Source organism: Tauraco erythrolophus, chromosome 7, assembly GCF_009769465.1.
Source record: "Tauraco erythrolophus isolate bTauEry1 chromosome 7, bTauEry1.pri, whole genome shotgun sequence".
NCBI lineage: Eukaryota > Metazoa > Chordata > Aves > Musophagiformes > Musophagidae > Tauraco > Tauraco erythrolophus.
Window position 1 is genome coordinate 4,798,651 of NC_141471.1, and position 22,638 is coordinate 4,821,288.

The 22,638-nt window shown below is 44.3% G+C and overlaps 1 protein-coding gene across 1 annotated transcript in view; it reads right to left on the reverse strand.

The window, feature by feature from the left end:
- Positions 1–2,501: 2,501 nt before the first annotated feature.
- The window catches only part of GARS1 (glycyl-tRNA synthetase 1), a 29,420-nt gene continuing 9,283 nt past the window's right edge, over positions 2,502–22,638 (reverse strand). The window contains exons 5-17 of the mRNA XM_086614465.1: positions 21,885–21,973; positions 20,368–20,444; positions 18,461–18,606; positions 17,260–17,409; positions 15,128–15,290; positions 14,062–14,226; positions 11,250–11,357; positions 10,562–10,707; positions 8,622–8,707; positions 6,342–6,451; positions 4,881–4,974; positions 3,767–3,957; positions 2,502–2,757 (exon numbers count right to left, since the gene is read on the reverse strand). Coding sequence (XP_086470591.1) covers positions 2,632–2,757; positions 3,767–3,957; positions 4,881–4,974; positions 6,342–6,451; positions 8,622–8,707; positions 10,562–10,707; positions 11,250–11,357; positions 14,062–14,226; positions 15,128–15,290; positions 17,260–17,409; positions 18,461–18,606; positions 20,368–20,444; positions 21,885–21,973 — 1,651 coding nt within the window. The 3' untranslated portion in view covers positions 2,502–2,631. The remainder of the gene's footprint in view (positions 2,758–3,766; positions 3,958–4,880; positions 4,975–6,341; positions 6,452–8,621; positions 8,708–10,561; positions 10,708–11,249; positions 11,358–14,061; positions 14,227–15,127; positions 15,291–17,259; positions 17,410–18,460; positions 18,607–20,367; positions 20,445–21,884; positions 21,974–22,638) is intronic.

The window sequence follows — 22,638 nt, forward strand, 5'->3', positions numbered from 1 at the left end:
CTGCTCAGATCCTCCGAAACAGGGAGAGCCCACAGCTGGCTGGGTTTGTACAGCGCCTGGCACACGGGCACCTTGGCTCGTCTAGTCCATGTTTCACTCAAGTTAAGGACCAGGCTTCATTTATCACGAGCTCTGTGCACCTTGGAGCATTTACTGAAGATTATGACCCTCACTCACCTCAGCACAGGGGAAACAGAGATCAAGAAAGCCTCCTAGCAGGGATCCACAGGCACACATCTCCACGGCTTACATGTTGCAGGTACTTGGAGCAGCGCCAGGTCTAAGAAATACCCCCAATGTGTTTGCCCTGCTACAGGTCAGGCGCCTCTTTCCATTAGCCCCGTTCAGGCACAAACAAGGCAGACCCATAAAACTGCCAGTTTAACTCCAGGATGCAGTTTGGGAAGGGAAGGAGAAAAAGGACGATTGGAAGCGGTGCTGCTGTCACCAGCAGGATGAATTCATGCAACCAAGCCCAGCAAAAGTAAGCAGAATCAGCAGCCCAGCGGTTTATGGGCATGGTGAAACCATCACCCTGCCCGTCTGTGCCTGCCCCTCCCTCTCCAATGCCCCCAAGTCCATCTGCTTCTGCTGAAGTTTAGCTAAAAGTAAAGAAAAATCACGCAGAAACATTCACTAATTACTGTTTACCTGCCAATCCGGAAAAGGCATCAGCCGCTGGCGCAGAGAAAGTAGCTTCCCATCACAGGAATCAATCGGTGTTTTCAAGCATCCTCTCCTGCTTTCATTTTTTTTAAAGCTTTTCCTTGCTCCTGTCATCAGACCTGTTGACACAAGGCTCCAACGCAGCTAAAGCTTCTCTTGGAAAAGGTTTATGCACCTGCAGCTGACGATGCCAGCAGCAGATGCCTTATTTACACCGGGGCTGAAGAAAGGTGGGGATCAGTCCTCTGATGGAGTGAGTTATCAGGGCCGGATGGGTAAGGGCAGGCAGGTAAACTGCAGCCTCCAGCTGCACCGCTCCGGGTCTTCCCACCGAAACACCAACTTTGCTTCTCCTCACTGGGAATTTGGGCAATTTTTTAGGGCATCAGATCAGAGCCTCTCAAGAGCATTTGATTTATTTAATATCTAATACTCCCTGACTCAGAGGAATTTATTATTAGTTATTATTTCAGCTAAAACTCTCAGGTCATCATTTGATTTCACAGAGCAGCGTTCTCTGCAGTCAGGTTTTAAAGAGAGCTCTTGCAAACGTACAAAAAACTCGGCCAGCATGATTTCCAGCTTCCCCTGCAGCCACATGGTGGTGGCAGAAACAGAAAATGAGCCTTGTAGGAGCCACTCTCCTGGGAGGCAGCCACGGGAACACGGCAGCAAGAGGTCACAGCTGGAAGCTGTGCCTGCTGCCAGGGCTCCTCGAAGCTGCACGGTGCCTGGTCTGCCAGGACGTCACCTACCTCAGATCTCCAGTCAGCCACGTCCAGCCCAGTGCTGGAGTTCATGTTTTCTAATCTGTCTTTAAATGAGTGTTTTAAACCCAAGCAAAAGCTTGGAGGAGGATGCTTCCCTACGCTCGAAAGGAGAGGTTTCTAGCCCAGGGATAGAAATCTCTGTGATGGTCGTACCAGAGCCTTCTCCAAGAGCTGGAAGACATCTGAGCAGGCTGAGAAGAAAGGACAGAAAAGGAGACAAGACTTTGCCTCTCTGCTTCTCAGTGGGACAAGAGTCTGAAGCACAAGCAGGTGTGGGGCCTCTCTTAACTGGTCTGGGTCAGGCAGGGTTTAGCACTCCCCAAGCACAAAGGTGCCATTCCCACCTCCAGCTGTTTCAAGACACTGTCAGTACACAGGTTTGAACTTCTCTGGTGCCCAAGGAAGTCAAAGGGCACTTGGCTCTTTTCCCACTTGTTTAAGGCAATCTCTGGTTTCAGTCCTTGCTGCCAGAAGGACTTCATGAAAAAGCAACCCTGCCAGCGCTCCTACTCTCCGTGCTCCTAGCTGCTTGCTTCCTCAGCTAAGCAAACCAACCGTGCCACGCAAGAGCAAGAATTTGAATAAGATTTTCCACTCCTTCTCTGTTCTGCTGCGTGCAAATGCTCCTAATTCTGCAGACACAGGTATTAAACACCTGCAGCCAAAAGAAAGCACTGAACCATCTCTTAAGGTAGCTGCTTGAAGTACCGCGCAACGGTGGAAAGAAGACCGACAGCTTGATTGTCCCTTCATGAACACGAGGACAAGCAACTAGTATCGTCTTGCACAAGAATCCGAAGTGATCTGAACCAAGATGAAAGGGTGTATTGGTCCCTAACTTCTCGAGGGGCCAAAATAAACCTGTAAGACACACAGCCATAATCAGGGGGGTGGGAGGGAGGTGAAGAAAAAAAAAAAAAAAAAAACAACAAAAAACCATTTCTGAAGAAAGTACAAGGCTGCACAAACACAGAGAAGCAGGCATATATAATGGCGTTTTTATTCATAACACCTTTAACTTGAACTGCAATTATTTCAGTTTTTAAAGTTAAATTCAGGCAGCAATTGAGGAAAAAAAATAGTCCCTGTGTGCACAAACAATGCAGCTTTGAATAATACACGATAAGTTTATTTCCTATTAACATGAACAGTAAAAAGTGGACATTTGACAGGATTTTACTTCAGGCCCTTTTCTTTATTCCTCTATTGTGTCCTTTTTGCCAGTCTCTTGTCCCTCAAATTGTGGATACTTTGCCTCAACGTCAGCCCAAGTTAGATAACCGTTCGCCAGGTCACGAATGATGGCAGGAAGTTCAGAGATCTGCAGGTAAAGTCACAAAGACATGTGAAACAGAGAACATCAGAATCAAGTCACTCTGCTGGATACTTGGGGAACACGGGTAATTTTTATATCAGCAACAGAACAGGTGCAAGCTATCTTCCTGCAAGATCATTTTTGGGGAGAAAAACCATTAACTAGAAGGGCATCTAGACAGATGGGTGCCCTGAGGAGCTGGCACTGCCTGTTATGCTCAACCAAACCCACACCAGCTCAGCAGCCCCAAGCAGGACAGGTGCTTTTGTAGAGAGCAGAGCTAGAACAACTCACGCCTCGCAGATCAGCACTAAATCCTTCTGCTACAGGAGCCAAACTGTGCTCCTGGTGCGGGCCAGGGAGAGAAGGGCTCAACAGAGGTGTTGGGACTGCATGTCCACGGCTCTGAGTAGGTTTTGCTCACAGGTCAACGAGACCACCATGGGGAGGGGTTTGCTATTCCAGCCTCTGTATTAAGGTTGTTCTGGCAGATCGTGCTTAGGGCAAGTTGGCTTTTGGGCAGTGGTTCACCAGCTTCACTGGTGCTGCACAGGCAACATCAGCAAGAAGCAAGCTTTGAAGAGTTATGTCTGTGCTGTGCTCTGCCAACCAGCCTGTAGCAGGCAAAGATGATCTGCCTTTTGGTGCCTGTGGATTCAGAGGAGCCCTGCCTTTGAAAGCCAGTCACAACCCAGCAAACGCGTTTACTCAGCAGCCTTCACTCAGAAAGAGGCACTCTGAAGAGCAGTGCGATCAGCACAAGGCATGGCTCTGAAGGAAGATCAACACCTCTGCATCCCAGGAAAACAACAGCCTCTCCTCACTTTAGCAGCAGGGCTGGCATCTTCTGTTTGACCAGTTATCTCTTCCCTGGGGATTTCTCAGAATAGCTAAATTGCCTACAAGAGCTGGAGGCAGCTCCTGTCTAGACCAATCATTGTTGGATCAGAAAGAGCAGCTCATGCTCTCCCCCAGCCCCTCACAACAGAGCCCGACCCGTCTGCCTGCCCTTTACCTCGGCTCGGATCTGGCGCATCGAGTCGCGGTCCCGCAGGGTGGCCGTGTGAGGTGTCCGGTTAACGGTGTCAAAGTCGATCGTGATTCCGAAGGCCACGCCAATCTCATCAGTCCTGGCATAGCGCCGGCCAATGGATCCAGAGGAATCATCCACCTTGTGGGAGATGCCGTTCCTGGTGAGTGCTTCAGCTGCAAGAAGCAGAGATGAGGGAATTATGTGGACTTGTTACAACATGATCCTAGCAGTGGCCTCCCACACCCTCACAGCACTACCTGAAGTGAAGCACCACGCATCCTCGTTTCAAGCAGCATCAGACTTTCATTTTTATTTTGACAGAAGATCCAGGGTTCTATTCCCTGCCAAGACTACAAGCTCAAACCCACTCCACAGGTACACAGCTACTCTCACAGCTCTTCACATTCCATCACTTGACTCTCGCCCAAAGAGCAAAGCCACCGACTTCTTCAACCTGTCATTACAGTCCCACAACTCTGCTTTAGCTCAGAAACACACCAGGCTTACATGTGTGCAGGGCATGTTCAGCACGGGGAGGTGAGGTCCTGAGCAGAACTGATGTCGACAGCAAAAGGCACTGTCTGACATGCAGCCTGTGTTCCTATCCTTTATCTATTCACTTTTGGATGGTACCAGTGAGCATTTTGACAGAATGCTTGGAGGCCCAGCAGATCTGGGACCGATTCGACAAATGAGCTGGCCAACAAGAGTGGAAAAAAAAAAAAAAAGAACTTTACTTAAAAAAAAAAAATTAAAATAAAAGCAAAACCAAAAACTCACTGCTCCTCACGACTTCTCCTAAGCAGTGGGAAAGATTTCTTTTTGACACAGAAGGAAAAAAAGAAGCTTCTTTTACAGTGCAAACCAACACAGGGAAGGGTAGAGAGCTGGGTTTTTTGAGGCTAGACTGAAGAGTTTGATAGATACCCAAAGCTGGCTGATACCAACCAAATCAGCTGTCTTAGTTCCATGTCTCTCCCTCTGCACATGTGACAGCCACGTGATCCCAACGCTATTTTCACCCTACAGAACCGAGGCAGCAACCTCTCTTCCCAGTGCACGTCCCCACTGGAGCCACAGTGCTTAATACACTTACATAATTCCTTGACGAAAGGCATAAATTCCTGATTCTGGCTTAGAGGAAGAACGGAGCACTTGAACGGTGCTACTACAGCTGGGAAGCTGAAGAACTAAGGGAAAAAGAAAAAGCACAAGTAAATACAGGTTTAATGGTTAGGCCAGATTAGGAGGTGAGGATAAGCTCTGACTGGGGCTGGAGGCAGGGTGACTGTTCCAGGGGAGAGGCCGGCCTTCTGTAAGACATTAGCACCGAGGGCTCCAGCAGTAACACCTCACACCACTGAAGCAAGACTGATTTTCTCCAGCTGTTCTCCACTACCCCTTCCCTCCCGACAGCTAAACGTTACCTCCCACCAAAAGAAGTCTACCAAGGCCCTCCTTAAAGAAAGTGAAACTCATTTGAATTACAGAAAAATGAAGGGTAGAGGGGTCTTTCGAGGAGATTAGTCTTATGCACAGTCTAAACCAAACTCTCTGTTTGGTACCCACAGAGATTCCACACACGGAGCATATGCAGCTTAAAGGTTTTCAGAAACCTCCACAGACACTCTCAGAAAATAAAAACATGGCAAAACAAGGGAAAAAAAAATGTTTCCTGGCAATCAGCAAGGCCTGTAAGGGTACGAAGTAATGCAATTGAGATGTACCACAATACAGAGCAGCCCAGGCTACGTGGAAAGTAAATGGGTACTAGAAGGAAGGTAAGTTAAATATTTTAGACTTCATGAGCCGTTCGTGATTGAAAGTCAACTGTGTCCGAACTCTGGGCTCCCGAATCCCGTTTCACCCTCTCCTCATAACTGTATCACATCGTGTGGCAACCAGAGACACTAAGGAGCACTGTTAATTTTTCTTTTCTATAAACACAGTCTAGCAGCCAGAAACAATGAACAGGAACCCACATCAAGTTTACAGCCAGCTTCCCGTGGGCCACAAGCAATGGTCCAAAGCATCACGGTTTGGGCACCAGCTGGAACAGGCTAGTGCTCCGTATGTACACACACTTCCTTCTGGCCCCTGCTACAGCAAAGTTTCAGGCCAAGATTTTAGGGGTGCTCAGAATCAGAGAAGATTTAATGTCATGGGGGACTGAGGAAACAGTTAGTCTATTGTCCATCTTGCTGCACAGAACTATGATTCCAGGAAAATCAGCAGAGAGAGAGGAAATAAAAGACTGAAGAGATGTCTTTCTCTGAGCAATGGGACACTGCCAAGTGCGAATCCAGAAGGAGGAATTTCTCACCCCCTTGCCAGTAATACAGTGAGAGCCTCATGCACACACAGCCCCAGAATGCTCTCAGTGCACATGAAGCAGCAACACGTCCGCTGGCAAAAACAGCAATTCCACAGCCCGCCTGGGTTTTCCCATCTCTGCAGTGTATTGTGCAGCCTTGTTTTAGTCCTTCCCCTGGACGTTAAGGAAAGGCAGAAGCTCGCAGCTGGTTTTGAGCTGAGGCCCAGCCACAGGAAAGCTCACCGTTCTCTGCTCATCTCCTTCCCGGATCTGGAACGTGTGTTCGAACACTGTGTACATGATCCTCCCGATACCAAATGACGGTTCAATTACATTTGGGACGATTTCTTCCACTGGAACACAAAAGAACCAACGTCATTGTTCAAAAAGAATTTATACACAAAAAAAGATGCTTTTACTGAAGCTGCTTTTCTACTCACAAGTTCTGATTACATGTAGCTGAGCACATGGAAATAAAGGGTTAAACACTTCTGCTCTAAATACAAATAGCGGAAGCAGAGATTTGGATTTAGTCCACGTACAGAACGTACTTAGACCATAAATACCAATCTACCTATCTCATCACAGAATCTGTGATTCTGAATAATGAGTCAGAGCCCTTTCTCTGGCCCTGAGATCAAAGAGCACAGCACAACTTGTGTCCAGGCAGATAAAGCCTCTTCCACTTCACAACAGCAAAGCCTCACCCAAACTGTGCGCTGGGAACAGTCCCTGCTCCTCACCAAGCCACAAACTACATCCAGGCACTGTCTGGGAGAGCGCTACTTGGCACAGACCACAATTGTGCAAGGGAATACGCTAACAATTAAGCAGCCTGGACGATGGCAGGGTAACGCTCAATCCCTGGCCCACTTCGGTTTAATGCACAGACACAACCTCAGGATCCAGCAGTCCGAGCAGAGAAGCCTGGAGCTTCAGATCCAACTCAAATTCCAGCAAAGACTCCCTCCGTATTCTTGAGTTGTTCAGCTGCCTCCTTCAATGCTGCTACCCTCCCTATTGTCCATCCCCCTGCAATGTACCACAACAGTGGGAAAGAATGAGGATCAACCATTTAGGGTTTGCCAAAATTCTCAGAAGATGTGATGTGCTACGCTATTATGTACCCATCATTCTCTCCAGTTCTTGCCATGTGTCTGTCAAAGAGCCTTTTTCTTCCTCCTCCCCTCTGTGTATGAAAGGAGCTCAAGAGACAGCTGTCCTGTTCTGACAGTGCAGCTTTCTAGAAAAAGCTCAGACAGCTACTGGAGAAGAAACAACAGTTATAGGTATCAGCTGCTTTTGAAAATCAAGGGTAGAATCCAGCTGGCCAGCACTGCACCCTGACTTGCCTCCCACTCTACGTGCCTAGAGAGCCAATCCTCCTCAATTAAGCACCTAACTCGGGGTGAGACTTTACCTTCCAAAAGGATGGTCTTGTTTTATTTGTGCATTGACCAACCAGTCTTCAAGACAAGACAAGGGAAACCATAACAAGACAAGGGAAACCATAACAAGACAAGGGAAACCGTAAGCTTTGCCTCCTGCTTGCAGACAGCAGCCAAACTGTCAAATGTACAAATTTAAAGGAAAATCAGCAACTGGGGTGCTACTTGCTGGCCCCCAGCGAACACTACAGTCACTAACAGTTACAACTCTGATCCCTTCTGCAAAGTTGTGATGAAGCAAAGCCTGGTGCAGCAGCAGCACGTGCTGGCTGAAAGACACCTGGACATCTCAACAGCTCAGCAGCTGCAAGAACAAATATATTCTGCACGTCACAGGTTGCTCTACTCCTTCCTAGGAGCATTTATCATGTCCCCAACCTAGGGCAGGATGATCCTCTAGCGACAGTATGAAGTGGGGAAAAATCTACCTCAGTCTCCAGCTCTGTGAAAGACTTTCCAAATTACCTTGGGTGAGGCGCTTACACAGCTGGCTGGAAAGACAAGACTTCTTTGAGAAACTAAATCCATCCATTTTGGAAAGTTACTTTCTAGGCCCATTTCCCACATCAGGACAAAAGCTCTGTGGAGATGCAGCTACTGACCAAAGCTGATGTGATCCATTACCAGAGAACTGACTGGACTTGTCAGTTTAAAAAGCCTGGTAAGGATGGCAGCCTGGTGAGTTGGCAGATGCCGAAAGACTTGACTCCAGGCAGTGAAGTGACAACAAGAGCTCTGAGCAGAGAGATCTGCCCCATAGCCCTACCAACAGATTGCCACAACCCATCTGCTGCTCTGCAACGGACTTGAAGATGAAAGCTCTCAAAGCTGGTGCACGTTCCCCAGCTCCTCCATCAGAGAAGGAGGCAGACAGACCTGCATCCACGGTCACTGAAATCCCACTCTGTGTGAAAGCTTTCCAACTCTCTTAAATTGTTGAATTTCAAGGAAATAACATTTGGCGTCTTTCCTGTGCCACTGTACAATACTAACAGGTCAACAAAACTAATAAAGGTCACATTCAAAGTGTATCCTGATCTGCCTCTTATTTTTGATGATCAAATAACAAATTTACCATGTAATGTTTTCTGAAATCTCTTCACAGTAACCATGTCCTTTGTTAATTTAAAAGTTTTCCCTTCAGTTTCAACAGTGAATTCCCTGTAAAGGAAAAAAAAGTCACTTAAAAGCTACAGCAATAAATAAACAAGTTCTATTTCCTCAATTCTGTTAGTTGGTTGACTTTCAGAGTGAGACAATAGAAGTCAGGACACATCCCAGAGATCAAAGAAACATGTGGCATAGTCTTTAAAAGAAATTTTGGTTAACAGTAAAATGACCATATCTACATTAAAAGCAACCATTTTCATAACCACAGTGAACTCGGTTGTGGTTAACAGCCTGAAGCAAACTCAACCGGGAAATGAAAGAATCTCAGGATGAAGCAGATACACCACAAGTAAAAGAAGAGAGGCAGACAAAACAGGCACTTGCTGGAGACTGTATGTCTTGCTGAGTGCATGGACTTCTCACGAAAACTGAGCTGTGTCAGAAGGCACCGTCCATTTTCACAGACACCAAACAATGGGGAGGACACAGCACCGTTATTTTATTACTGATTTCTAAAGCTTTTGATATTATGGTCTTCTAACTACCTTCTCCTGCTCCTTGCTAACTTGCAGCCAGCACACACTCCTCGCTGAGGAGATTTTAGTCTGTACTGACCTATCCCACTCACAGGAAGAAAATGTTTTTATTATTTTGTGTTCTAACAGAAAATGGCTGCTGTGAACCTGAAGGCTTCGCATCATGGATTTATACAAACAAGGTCATATGAGAGGCTGGTCTCACACACTGACACTGCCAACACGTACTCAGCAGGGGTACCCCTCTTGCTGAAGCATTCAGAGCAGTGTAATACAAAAAAAAACATGCTTAAGAAAAGTGTGTGCTGATCACCTGCGTTTCGACCCAATACCAAATGGGCTGAAGTTTACAAAGGCTTCGGTGTGAATGCAGCTATGATCGAATGCTGAATTTAAACAGCAGGCATGATTTGCAGTCCACTATCAATTCAAACCCAGGATACTCCTTATAATCCAACTATTGAATCATTTCAGTGGCATTCTGGGTGAACTAAGTTCACTTTCTTCTGGTTTTGATGTGTCTACACATATCCTCCAATAGTTTCTCTCCCCATCTTGAGTGTTACTGTTTTTTCTACACTGTCACATTCATAGAAATGTAAAAGAAATTAATCTTAGCTCAGCCAAAAGAAAAGCAAAAAAAAGTAAATGTTACAATTCTAGAATGTATTCATTGATCCTACACCTTGAAACATTTTAAGCAGGAAACAAAGTTTATTTTTTATTATTGCACAATTAACCTTCTCATAACATGTACAGCTGTTGGTCTGCTTCACCCAAATTTGACAACTGTAAAGATCTCCTACATTTTCAATTCCTGCATGTGTTAGGAATACAAGCAGACAGGTTGAGGAAAAATATACAAATCGGTGTCCCAATAGCCAAAGGCTGTAACAAGTCCTAAAGGACATTACTAAACACTGGAGGACACTCACACAAGTTCTGGTTCTCATTTGACTAATTATTTTGTTCCACCACTCAGAACTATTTGATTAATTTTAAAGTTAAGTTCAAAACCATCTGCCAGTCCTGGTCGACTCTCAAACCAGAGTAGGGAAGCTGCTAAATGCTTCCCATTTCACGGAGGTGTCTCTTTATGGGATGATTCTACTAAAGCCAGAAGCTCATTCCCACACAAACAAAGAAATATTTGAATACCACGGTTACACAGTTAAGAGTGTATGTGAAGAGGTATGCTGATGGATGACTGGGAATGACTTGGTGGAAGGGACAGCACTCAAACATTTCAGATGATCCACTCAGCCTACAAGGAAGCTGGTTTCAGGTGGTTCAAACTAATCAAGCAGCACTTTGGGAATTCTAAAGAGAAGTGTCAGAGAAGGGTACCCCGCACACACAGCCAGCTCACCCTTTCTCATTGAGCAGCTGCTCCATCTCGGTGATGTAACACTCATCACACACAGAAAGGTATTCCATCACCACCTTTGCATCCTTCTTATAAGCTTTGCCAATGGCTCCCTTATTTGCCTCAAACTGAACAACGTTGACTGTTCTGTACAAGGCAGTTAAGGAGTCTGAGATGAGAGAAAACAGCCTGGTTCTTCTGCTGTGTCAAAGCTGATTGCTACACAACACAAAGAAATCTCCTTCACTACTGGATTAAGGAACTTCCCTCCAAGAAAGGAAAGGAGCAACAAAATATACCGAAGGGCAGAAGGTCACAAATTTTGAAAGAACGCAACTTTTTTTTCTTTACAAGTACAGCTGGCAGCAGAACCATGGAATGTCATGGAGTAACCTGGGACAGCAACCCCACAATCTTATTTAAACCATGCTTCGACAGTCAAAACAGAGCCCAGCATTAAGCTAGGAAAAAAACAACCACAAGAGTAAATCTCCTTTGCCCACCTGAGTAAAGTCACTCATATGCTCAATTCTTTCCAGGTTACTTCCCAAAGTCACGCTGGTCTGTAGCTCCAGGTTTCCCTGTTAAGTTTACAGATGTAACTTAAAACAGAGCTGCACAGCTCTCCAGGACATCTCCCTGTCAAACCACTTTTCATTTCAAGAGAATCTGGTTTATTCTGAAAGGATATAGGTTCTTTGAGAGGCTTCTCAGCTATAAGAGGAACTTTGGTGGCGCGGGCATGGCAGGAGAGGTCATAGCAGGAACGATCAGCACAGCCAACAATCTCAATCCAACCCTGAAAAAACAAAAGTGGAAGCTTTCATCAACTGACTTTTTTGTCCAATTAACCATCAAATATGTTTATTCGCCCTTAAGCCCTCCCTGCTCCCATAACTGTTTTTTCTACATAATTAGCTCTGTTACAATAAGCATCCCTCACCCACTAGTTGCTCCTTCATTTGGATGATTCCATTTGTTTCCAGAGGAAACGATCAGTTATCTAACCAGTGCCTGTGTTCAGGGCCAGGTTTTCCACATGGTTTGGCAGAACACAGCACTGTGCCAACAGCTTGGGGTTGGGGCCAGAGCACACAGCCCCATCGCTCACATGCTACAGGCACACAAAGACACCATGCCTTCAGGGCTCCACAACTGCTCCACAAGTATGGAACAGACAGCAGGCAACCAGCCGCATTAGAACGGCCAAAAGCCTGGCTTACAAGCTACTGAGACACAGATCATATGCAAGGAAGCATTTCTTCAACATTTCAGCATGTACAGCAAGGAGGAATCTCTAAACACCATTCACACACAGAGAACTGATTAAGCCTTCCAACACTTGCAGCAAATACAACCACCACCTGGATTTTCTAAAAGACAATCCCCTGTAAGAAAAGGCACATCGGCTGCTTTCCATTCACTCTGTCACATCAGCATGGATATACAGGCAGCCAGATGTTGTGTGGTTTTCCAGTCTGCAGTGATATAGCAGGGTGTCAGGAAAGGAATGTGAACAGAAGAAATCCCTGTGCTGGAAAAACCATTATGTTCCAGAACATGCTGGGGAATTTTTACACAAACCACCAGGGTAATATAGCTACTTCTCTGAAGTTTTATGTAATAACTTTATAGAAAAGTTTTCAAACCATACAGTGCAGTTAACTTCTTACTACTGAGCGCTGCAAGTTGGTGTAAACATTTTTGGTCACAGTTAAGTGACAAACCAAACCGTAAGTCTAGCTCACAAGGTGGTTTTGTCACACCCTTTGGATTGCTGCCTTCATCTCTGGGTTAGACTGTTGGACATGCTGCTCTGTGAGTGTTGTCCTGATCCAAGACAAGGCTTGCAAAGTTTATCAATCTTATTTACATGGTGTGACCCACACATGTCCAGCCTTGTTTGGACTAGCTGGGAAGAGAGGCTGTGAACTTATGGAAGTCAGCTATCTACATTCGGAGGAAGTCATTTCTTCAATCATTTCTACAGGTCTTTTCTACATGAAGACAAATCACTCATCTGAGTGGCAGGAATTTTTTTCTCACCTTAAGTATGGTGGAATTTTACTGGCTGCTATTGCTCTAACTAGCTGTAATGACATATCACTAGTGATAAGCCTGTTTCAGCTCCTTAAAAGAAAAGAAAAAAGATAGAAAAAAACAAAAAGCACTCTCATCCCCCCCAAACCCCCCCCCAAAAAAAAAAACACCCAAAACAAAACAAAAAAGAAGGAAAAAAACCCACCAAAAAACCCCACATGAATAAAACCACCAACCACACACAACCTCCTCAGCCCTAGGTGCAGGAGTCTCTCCCTGCCCATAAATAAGGCTGTCTGAACCATCTGAAGCCTTGACCCCATTCCTTGTGTGGAGACCTTTAGGCTGAGCATGCTACCAGTGTGGCTATCAAACTGGCCAGGATGATGGATAGGGTCTCCTCATATAAGGGTCATTGCAATGTCACAGACTAACCCCATAGACCTCAACAAAATCCCTTCAAACTTTCCATCCTTTATTGGAACTGGACCACACAGAGGTGTCTAGACATTTCCAGGAATCTGCACATGCCCTAGACTCCTTGGTAAGGCTAACCAGGCAGAAGAACATGTGCTTCACTACACACAGGGAAAAATAACAAAATAACTGTTCCTTTTTTTTTTTTTCAACTCAGATGCCACCTAAAAAGTAGATTCTATACCCTTAAAACCGGGAATGACTTCGTAATCGATCTATTTACTATGCCTTCTAATATATTTCTTTTGAAACTATCATTCCAACTTATATACTTGGCTGAGTCTTACTGAAGAGGCTGAAAGCTCTCCAAGAGAATCTAAAATGCGTCTACGAGCTTTTCCCCTACCTACTTACAGCTGGTTTTACCTGAAAGAAAAAAGAGTTTTAAAAATCCAGCCAGTAATGTAAGATAAAAATGAAGCACCCAAACAAGGCCTGAACTGAAAAGCTTTTAGTGACTCAGCAGGAAGGTAAAAAATCCTTGGGAATCTTTTCTCTCAGCACCAGCTGTCTAAACTGGCAGGAGTGAACTCTCATTTCTCACAGCTTGGAAGCGGGAAAGGAAGAGTAAGCATTCTAGCGGGAAGGAAACTGCCCTGGAACAATGCCTCCAGCAAAACAAATCCTTCCCCACTGCTGCTACAGGGGTTATAGACTTTGGAAAGCACTGGGACCTTTCCTTTAATTCCAGATGAAATTTGCTCAGCACAATGTCCACAGGCAATCTCAGGCTCCACCAAAGAGGTCTGAAACACGGACCTACAAACAAGCATGAACAATTCATAAACTATGTGTGAGCCCACAGCAGGGAGCTGACCCTTGGTCCTGGATTCAGAATACTTCCAGTGCAGTAAGTGTGCTCACACCAACGTGGGGCTGATCGGAGACTTCAGACTTATAGCCCTAGTTTTAAAAACTAAGAAATAAAACGCACTGTCAACGGATCTGACAGGGAGTGCCACTTGCTGTTTCACTTCGCCACTTACATATGATGTTTTGGACTCTGCATCCCAGCAGTCACAGGCATAATGAGCCATCTCATTCTCCATATGCTGTCGGAAGCGCAGCTTCTCTGGGGATACACCGACCTTTGTAAGGAAGAGGTAGATTCTGCCAATGAAGTAACCGAGAACGGAGTTATTGATCACACCCTGGAAAGGGAAAAAGCAGGAAGAAAAAAAATAAACCACGGACATTAATTCCTCAGGAAGTAAAGTAATGATTTGTTGTATTTCTGCAGACAACCTGACACGTTACAGACAGAACTTTTTGCAGCTGCCAGTGATAAAGTACTATGTCTCCCCTGAAACTATTACACCTTTTCAAATTCACCTAGTGCCACTGGCAGTATCTCCATCTGAACAAAACAGTAAGTTATTATTACTCAAGGACTCAGCACTGTCTGCCTCTGAAGATCACCTACTTGAAAATACCCTGCTGTATCCAACAGTGCAGCCACTGGTACTACAACAGCGCACAGGAATAGCAGTTATGGCTCAGGATCCCACAACAGCTATACCCTACAGCTCACAGTTGCAACACAACACGGGGGTGGTGTTCTTTTTTTTGTTTGATTTGTTTGGGGGATTTTTTGTTTGGGTTCTGGGGGGCGAGGGGGGATGTTTTGGTGTTTTATTTGGGGTTTTGGAGGGGTGGGGTGGAGGGGGTTGGTAAACCTACTGATTCATAACCTGCATGCATGGAGAAGTGAAATCCCAATGTATAAGCCAGGTACTGATGGGGGACAGCAGCTAAGTATTAGATTCCCAGTCACTGCTGAGGTTTTGGCAGATATTAGTATTCCTTACTGTTCCTCTCCCATTAGCCAAGTGTGGAGCTTACCCTCTAACCACTATCCCAGCATCGCCTGCAGCCTTTCATTACTGATAGCAAGGGCCAGGCTTGGATATCAGTCACGCTGGTTCACTGAAGAGAACCAACTCTTAAATCTGGGACCAAACCTCAGCTGGCACCAACACAACAGTTTGTAATTTAGGCTTGAGAACAATACACAAAAAAGCAACTTCCATGTACTTGGAAGAGGAACGTTACCTGTTGGACAGCATCTCCCAGCCGCATTACATGGGCGGATTGCCCGCTGACCTGGGCCTTGGAAGAGTACAGGAGGATGTTGAGATCTGCCACATTCTGAAACTTGGGGTGATTCTTCTCACTGGGATCCACAAAGTGCTCAATTTCTGCCATGGTGAATTCCCTAACGAAAACACAACCATGTGTATTAAATATTTTGTATATTAGCCATAGCCCCTCTAATAAGTTATTATGTTTTATCCTCTCACAAGCAAGTCGGTAGCTCAAAAAGTATGGAAACACAGAGCCAAGACAATGTACAGACCGAAACATAAACCAGTCTTACACTGGATTTACTTTCATCTTCAAATTCCTAATAAAATTTTCTACAAATTCATCTAGAGATCTCTAAATCACGGTCATCAACACTGTAATTCAGAGCAGAGAATACCACCTTTGGAATACTTCCAAAAGTTCTCTGGAGTTTTTCCAGACTGTTGTGATGCTCGTATTAGAAGGACACATTTCCTACAGCATCAACGAAGACTAATCCATTGATTAACTCAGCAGTCTTAATTCGTAAGAAAGGTGTTCAAAATAGCCAGGTGATAATTTCTTGAAGGTAACGATACTGCTACATTCCGCAGTGGTGCACGTTCTGTTTTAAGAACGTGTCTTTAAAACATCTACACTCATACATTGACTCTTACCTTTCTTCTTTGAAATCACTTCACATCGCATTAGCTTATTACGAAGAACCTTTAAAAAGCTCTAGGTAATCATTAACTTAAATCACGGGCATCAGGATGTAATTTGCCATGATAGCAGAATAACACAGCCTCCAATAAATGTGCCACAGCGTATAATTTATATTTCACTGAAAACGCTTTTCAATGAGAAAAGTTCTCATTTCCAGATGCACAAGAAAGAACAGGAGGACTGAGAAAATTCCAAAGTTCCCTTAGTGCTGTTGATGTCAACGCCTCTCAGTGACATTTATGGCACCACCATAACCAATTACCAAGTTTACAACACAAACTGCCTGTGTGTACGACGGAAACACACTGACTGTGCACGGGAGCTCTTGTTCCAAACTAGACGGACGAGACTTCTGTTCAGAATAGTTCAGCTAAAACGTAGAATCATAGAATAGAATCACAGAATGGTTCGGGTTGGAAGGGACCTCAAAGATCATCTAGTTCCAACCCCCCCGCAACGGGCAGGGACACCCTCTACTACACCAGGTTGCCCAAAGCCTCATCCAACTTGGCCTTGAACACTTCCAGGAATGGGGCAGCCACAACTTCTCTGGGCAACCTGTTCCAGTGCCTCACCACCCTCAGAGTGAAGAATTTTTTCCTTATATCTAATCTAAATCTGTCCTCTTTCAGTATAAAGCCATTGCCCCTTGTTCTATCACTACACACTCTTGTAAAAAGTCCCTCTCCAGCTTTCCTGCAGGCCCCCTTTAGGTACTGGAAGGCTGCTATAAGATCACCCCAGAGCCTTCTCTTCTCCAGGCTGAACAGCCCCAACTCTCTCAGCCTATAGATATTATCATGTATGAAATGCAATAATCACTTTTATCCTGAGACAGAAAGCTTTGAAAGTAATTCTCGATAACCCTAAGCTTTCCTGCTTGACTGACCTTGGGACACAAACACATATCCTGAGTCAGGTTATCTCCCAACTTCCTCTCTGTAGTAAGTTGCAGAACTGCAGACTGCAGAACTGGGACACGGAAATACTGCTGCAAGGTCAATCACATTTTGATTCCAGATTGTAAAGTAAATTGCATGAACATAGTTAAACAAGCAAAGCTGCATGTGCTGTAGAGAACGCAGCTACCTTTAATATGATTCATTTAGATTATGATGAAAGCCAAACTGTGTCAGTAAAACAGAGTTTAATCTAGGTGTTCCTAATGCAACAGCTATTTGAGATTCTACTTCTTGCCAGCCAGTCTTAGATAGAATTCTGTAGTTAAAACAGTAAGTTCTTTGCCAGTGAACCCTGAGATTCACTAGGCTCATTACTAGGAGTACTATGAAAGAAAGCACTAATGTGAAACAATCATGTACAAACACTGGAACAAAAGGGAGGTGCTACCCACCCGCAGGTACCCTTCTGTTGAAAGAGGAAATTTGCAGTACCTCACTCTGATAAGGCCGGAGCGGGGTGAGATTTCATTTCGGAAGGAATTTCCAATCTGGGCAGCAGCAAAAGGTAGTTTGCCTTGGTTAAACTCCAGAAGACGTTTGAAGTTGAGGAATATTCCCTGTGCAGTTTCTGGCCTCAGATAGCTGGAAGAAGACGAGGGAGAGGAAAAATCAGGAAGACAAAAGGGTGGGGAAAGCACTGAGAAAAGAAAAGCACAGTTACTACAAAATGTAAAGATGATACTTTTTCTCTTGAGTCTTTTAACTCCACACACAAAACAAGGAAGCAATAAATTGAGGGGGAAAAACAAACAAACATACATACATAAACTGAACCCAAAAGTAACACTCCATAGTTACTCTCAGAAGTGGATGACTTGGCTGCTTCTGAATGCAAGCGTGGAATGGAAAAAGGTGTTTGAATGAAATACAGTGGCCAGTGATGTCAAGGTCACAGGGAATGCATCTTCCTTGCCTTTCCTATGGGGGCCTGAGCTGAACCAGGCTTCTTACAAAGACGGATTTTGCAAGCAAACCACGACTGCGCCTCTGCTGTTACATGGACTGTGAAGTGGTTCAGTCTAAGGCCCCTACAACCCCTACAGTGACTTGAGACTTCCACAGAGAATACCACCTACACAGACTATTTCGTGTACTACGCTGGAGAACACATATGACATGTATCTTTGATTCCGTCCCAGAGCATGTGCTAGAATGGAGGTTTCAGTTTTAGTTTCGGAGATCCCAACTCAAGACAATAGCCTCTACATTATCAAACACCAACTACAAACACCTAGTAAACGAGGCTACCACTGGATCACCCTGCTAAGTAACTTCATCCTGAAACAGGTACACAAGAGGAAGGCCTCTATAGCCATGAAGTCACTGACAACTGGGGACCCAACGTTAACTGGTTTTACAGAAAAAACACCAACCAGCAAGGGCGTTGCTGCGATCCACACAGTCTGCCTGCTTCAAGTATTTTTGTGATTCTGCAATAGCTCTGTGTTTCTCCTAGCTTTCACACAGAATTCAAGGAATGCTAAGCTGCCAGAGAAGACTGGGACATAAAAGGCAGAGGAAGGCTACTCAAGAAGAAATTGCATATTTCAATCCTTTTGAGACTTCATTTTTATTCCAAGTGATGCAGAATGTGAACAAGAGAGAGTGTAAACAGAATGAGATTAGTACCTACCCAGGCATGTTTCCTCCAGGCCCAATGGAGGTCTTGAACATCAGATTGAAAGAAACAGGAGGGGACAGGTCATTCCCAGTGATAGGAGATTTCACATTGTAGTTCACAAAGAGATCTGCAAGTTCTTGTTGGCCATAATTGTCCAACTAATATGAAAACAGAAGAGAATTATTTTAATTACTAGTCAAGATAACAGGAATGAATTATGTACTCCTCATTTTTTACTGAGCACGATCCACATCTCAATCACCTGCCCAAAATATTCCCTTTTAACCTAAATTTTCAAGCAAGCTAAAGTTTGAACTGATGACAGAATAATAAACTGCACATCTGCAAACCTGTTTTAGTAATACAGGTCCACGGCTCAGTCATACCACAGAAAGTCTGAAGTCTAGATAGAAATGCAAGCAAGCACTGAGCCTAAGAGTGGGTGTAAAGCAGAAGAAAAGTCAGTGGGACAGTATCACCACCCACCAGTAGCTTCTTCTGAACAGTTTCAGCTAAAACATGGGGAGCAGTGTGTTAGGAAGGAAAAAAGAAATACAGCAATGAGAGAAAGAAAGGTAACATTTCTGCAGGGATTTGTCTGCGTTCATTTCTCTTCTGCTGCATGAAACGCAATATTGAAGCTATGCACTAGATGCTTTCTTTTAGAACTCTTCTGCATTTTAGTTAAATAAAGCAAATCTGCAGCACAAGGCTTCTGGGTGAAAAATTCTCCATTTGCTCTGAAAACAATTTGGTAATGACTGGACATTTTCACAAGTGGGATAATGCCGGTCCCTTCCAGGACTCCACCTTCCCTTCCTCTGGAAGATGGGAATCAAGCAGTAGTAGAGTCACAGATCTAACTGCAACCTAATCACACGAGAGCCACAATTTCTGGCATTGTTTTGTGCATTTATGCACAAGCCTTTTGCATATGTACATTTAAATGTAGTTTCTAGACTTAAGTACCATGAAGGATCTATACTGAACAGTACAGCAATGATTTAACACTCAAGTTCAAAATCTAATGAGCTGCTTCTAGCATTGCCATGATCCTTCATATATCAGAGAAAACTCAGGACAGGAGATAAAAAGAGTTTATTAAAAGAGAGATTCCCCTAGCATGGTTGAAGTTCAGTGTTGCTGTGTGGAAAACCTAATGACAGCTGCTCAGTGATGCAATACACTGAAAAAAAAAAAAGTTGTTCTTTCTGGAAGGAAACATTCATTCTACACATGGCTCTGGAAGCATTTACCCTAGAGGTCATGAGAACAAACATTAAAAACAAAGTAAGAAAAATAAATGAAAAAATAAAGGCAAATATCTGTACAGCTGCTCAGGAATGTCAGCCTGGAGCATCAACTATTCTCACGGTAAACAGGAAAAATCTGTGTGGGGTGCCAGAGGCAGAGGAACAAATCTGAAGTGCTCCAAAGCCAGGAGAACTTTAAAACATACCAATTCAGTGCTAAGGCGATTCAGAAAAACCCTTACAAGGCTTCTCATCCATCTCTGTTCCTTTGTATCGTAATTCCGCAGTGAGGGATTTACAAAGGTAAAGGGGGATTCAGAAGAAATAACACTTTGTGCCAGGGTGTGAAGTGGAACAGAGCAGACCAGCTCCAAGGACAGGGCTTCAGCCCTACCAATCCAGCATTCAAGAGACTAATAAAACAGCAGAAACACTCCAAAATAGCAGAAGGAGGGAGATGTACTTAACCAGCAAGTTTACAGTATTTGTTAACCAGGAAGTTTTCAGTATTTAGAAGCATGTACAGCCCAACATGTATCTCTGAGGTAAAGACTTCTGAGCATCTTCAGAGACACAGAAGGGACACTGTCTCTGGACTCGGTGCATCGCACATCCTCCATTACACACACATCCCTGAAGCACTCACCTCCCCATGCAGGCACCTACCTGCGTTAGAACATTTTCCATTTCTGCCTTTTTCTCCGCTGTGCACTTCTTGTCAGACATAAGCTTTTGCAGGTGAGCTGTAAGCAAGAAAAGTATGTTGTGAGTTTATACTGCAACCCCATCACTGACCCCAGTCTAAAACTAGACAAATCAGGCAGATCCTCCAGCATGAGTGTAAGTGTAGTCCAACAGTTGTCTTGCTAGTGTCTACCAGGGTAATTCCACTCATCTCATCAGGGCAACACTGATCTAAAGCTGAGGAGCTGCACCAGTTTGCTGTACCAGTGTGCCACAGGAAAAACAACAGGTTCTTATCTAGTTTCTTTCCATTACTCATTCTTCTAAACTCAAGCAATGGCTTTGTAGTCCCTTCCTCATTTTCTTTCTACACAGGCTGGAAATTAAAAGCAACGTCTGATCTCAAGCCAGCAAGGCTAATTTTATCCAAATGCACTCAGAGGCACGTACTGCCTCGGTACGGTAGAGTTAGACTGCATTCCACTTGGAAGCACAACTTCCTCTCTGAGATAAAGGCAGACAGCAATGCCAAGACTTCCCACCTTCATTTGCAAAAAAGCAGTCTGACTTTTTATTGGCAGTAGCAGCAGGTGGCTGTTCACCAGTGATGGGCTGCAGAAGAGACAAGGACACTCTTGTTTATGATGCTCTTCAGTGTGCAAAGTGGGTAAAGGTTAGACAGGCTTCTTTTGGGTGTTCTTAATAAACCAAAAATTGTACCTGAATACTATGAAAACAGCCTTAATGCTAATATAGATTGTTCTACATACTTAACTTCCAAGGAAAAGGCTAGAAAACTAGGGAGCGCAACCCACTTAAACCTAGAGCAGAACAATCCTTCCTTTCACAATGGAGCTGTACATTAAAAAGTTCTCAAATATGTTTCATATTTTTCTAAGATTCGTTCATGTGATTTTTTTTTTTAAAAAAAACACATTTTAGTCAATAATCAGAAAGAAGCATGAGGACTTTGCAAACCTAAGAAATGCCTGAAGTCTATTTAGCATTCCCAAAAGCCAGCTGTGTTCCAAGGTAAACGATAGTCAGCAGCTGCCATGTAATTGACCTTTGCATAGGGAAAGCATGCTCTGTCCCTCTGTATTGTCATAAAATCATTTCTCAGTTCTGAACAAAAAGCAACTGAAACTCAAGAAAACTAAGACCAGAACACAGTAGAGAACAGGAATCTTGTTATATAGGGAGTCCTCAGCTTGGACAACACGGTAATCTTTTATGGCCTGGTAACACAGGATTTCACAAAAAGAGACTCAACTGTGTTTTTACTGGAGATCCTGTACCTCATTTAAGACACTAACACAACATTTGGGTGGAACTGAGAACTTACAGGATCTTTGGTATGGTATGATTAAAGAACTACAAACACAGGTACGAAAGAGTGGCTACAGTAAGTGGCCTTCCTTGAGAAAGATACTCTTCTCCCATGTTTGTACCACTGCAAGAAATTCCCAAGCCCATCCAGCCTTGCAACAAAACCAAACCTTTTAACAGATGATCAGCACGAAAACATTCCCCATTTTTCACATCTTTCACCATGAAGTCAGCAAACTTGTCTACATGGCCGGAAGTTCTAGAAAAGATGACACAAAAAAGGAACATGAAAGCTGTCACCAGAGAGCCCCAGGCACTGTGTGATCCCAGTGCACAGATCATTATCAAAGAGAAGTCCTTCAAACTATGCACCCAAAACTGCAGTCTCGCTCTTCAGACTACAGATTTACATTAAGCAACACCATCGCACAGAAAATCTGATCTGTGAGAAAGTATCAACACACCTAAATCTTAAAATTTTTCACCAAGATGATATTTAGTGCCTTTAGGAACTGCATCGTGATCCAAGCAAGACATAGATGTAGTTGTGAGGGGTAACCAGTAGTTCCAGAGGACAGCTTCCCACTATTTTACACCAGTGATCCATGGAAGTTTCTGCCCGTTATGCCATGACCCATACAAAGTAACGCAGTGGACTCAGCGCAGGCTCTCATTCCAAAAGCTCCTGACATACTTAGCAAACCTGTCGGTAGTCTTAGCGGAGATACTTGGAGGTGAAAGTGTCCAGAGTCTGAACTATGCTCTCACCGCGGAAGATGGTCCCTCTACTTGGTCTATGGATAAAAAGAGGGCTTCAATCCTCAGAGCTACAGAAGCATCATTTGCATTCAGAGCTCAATTAACACATTGCATATTGCCATCCCTCCACGGAGAAGGGAACCTAGACACTGTCTTGAACTATGA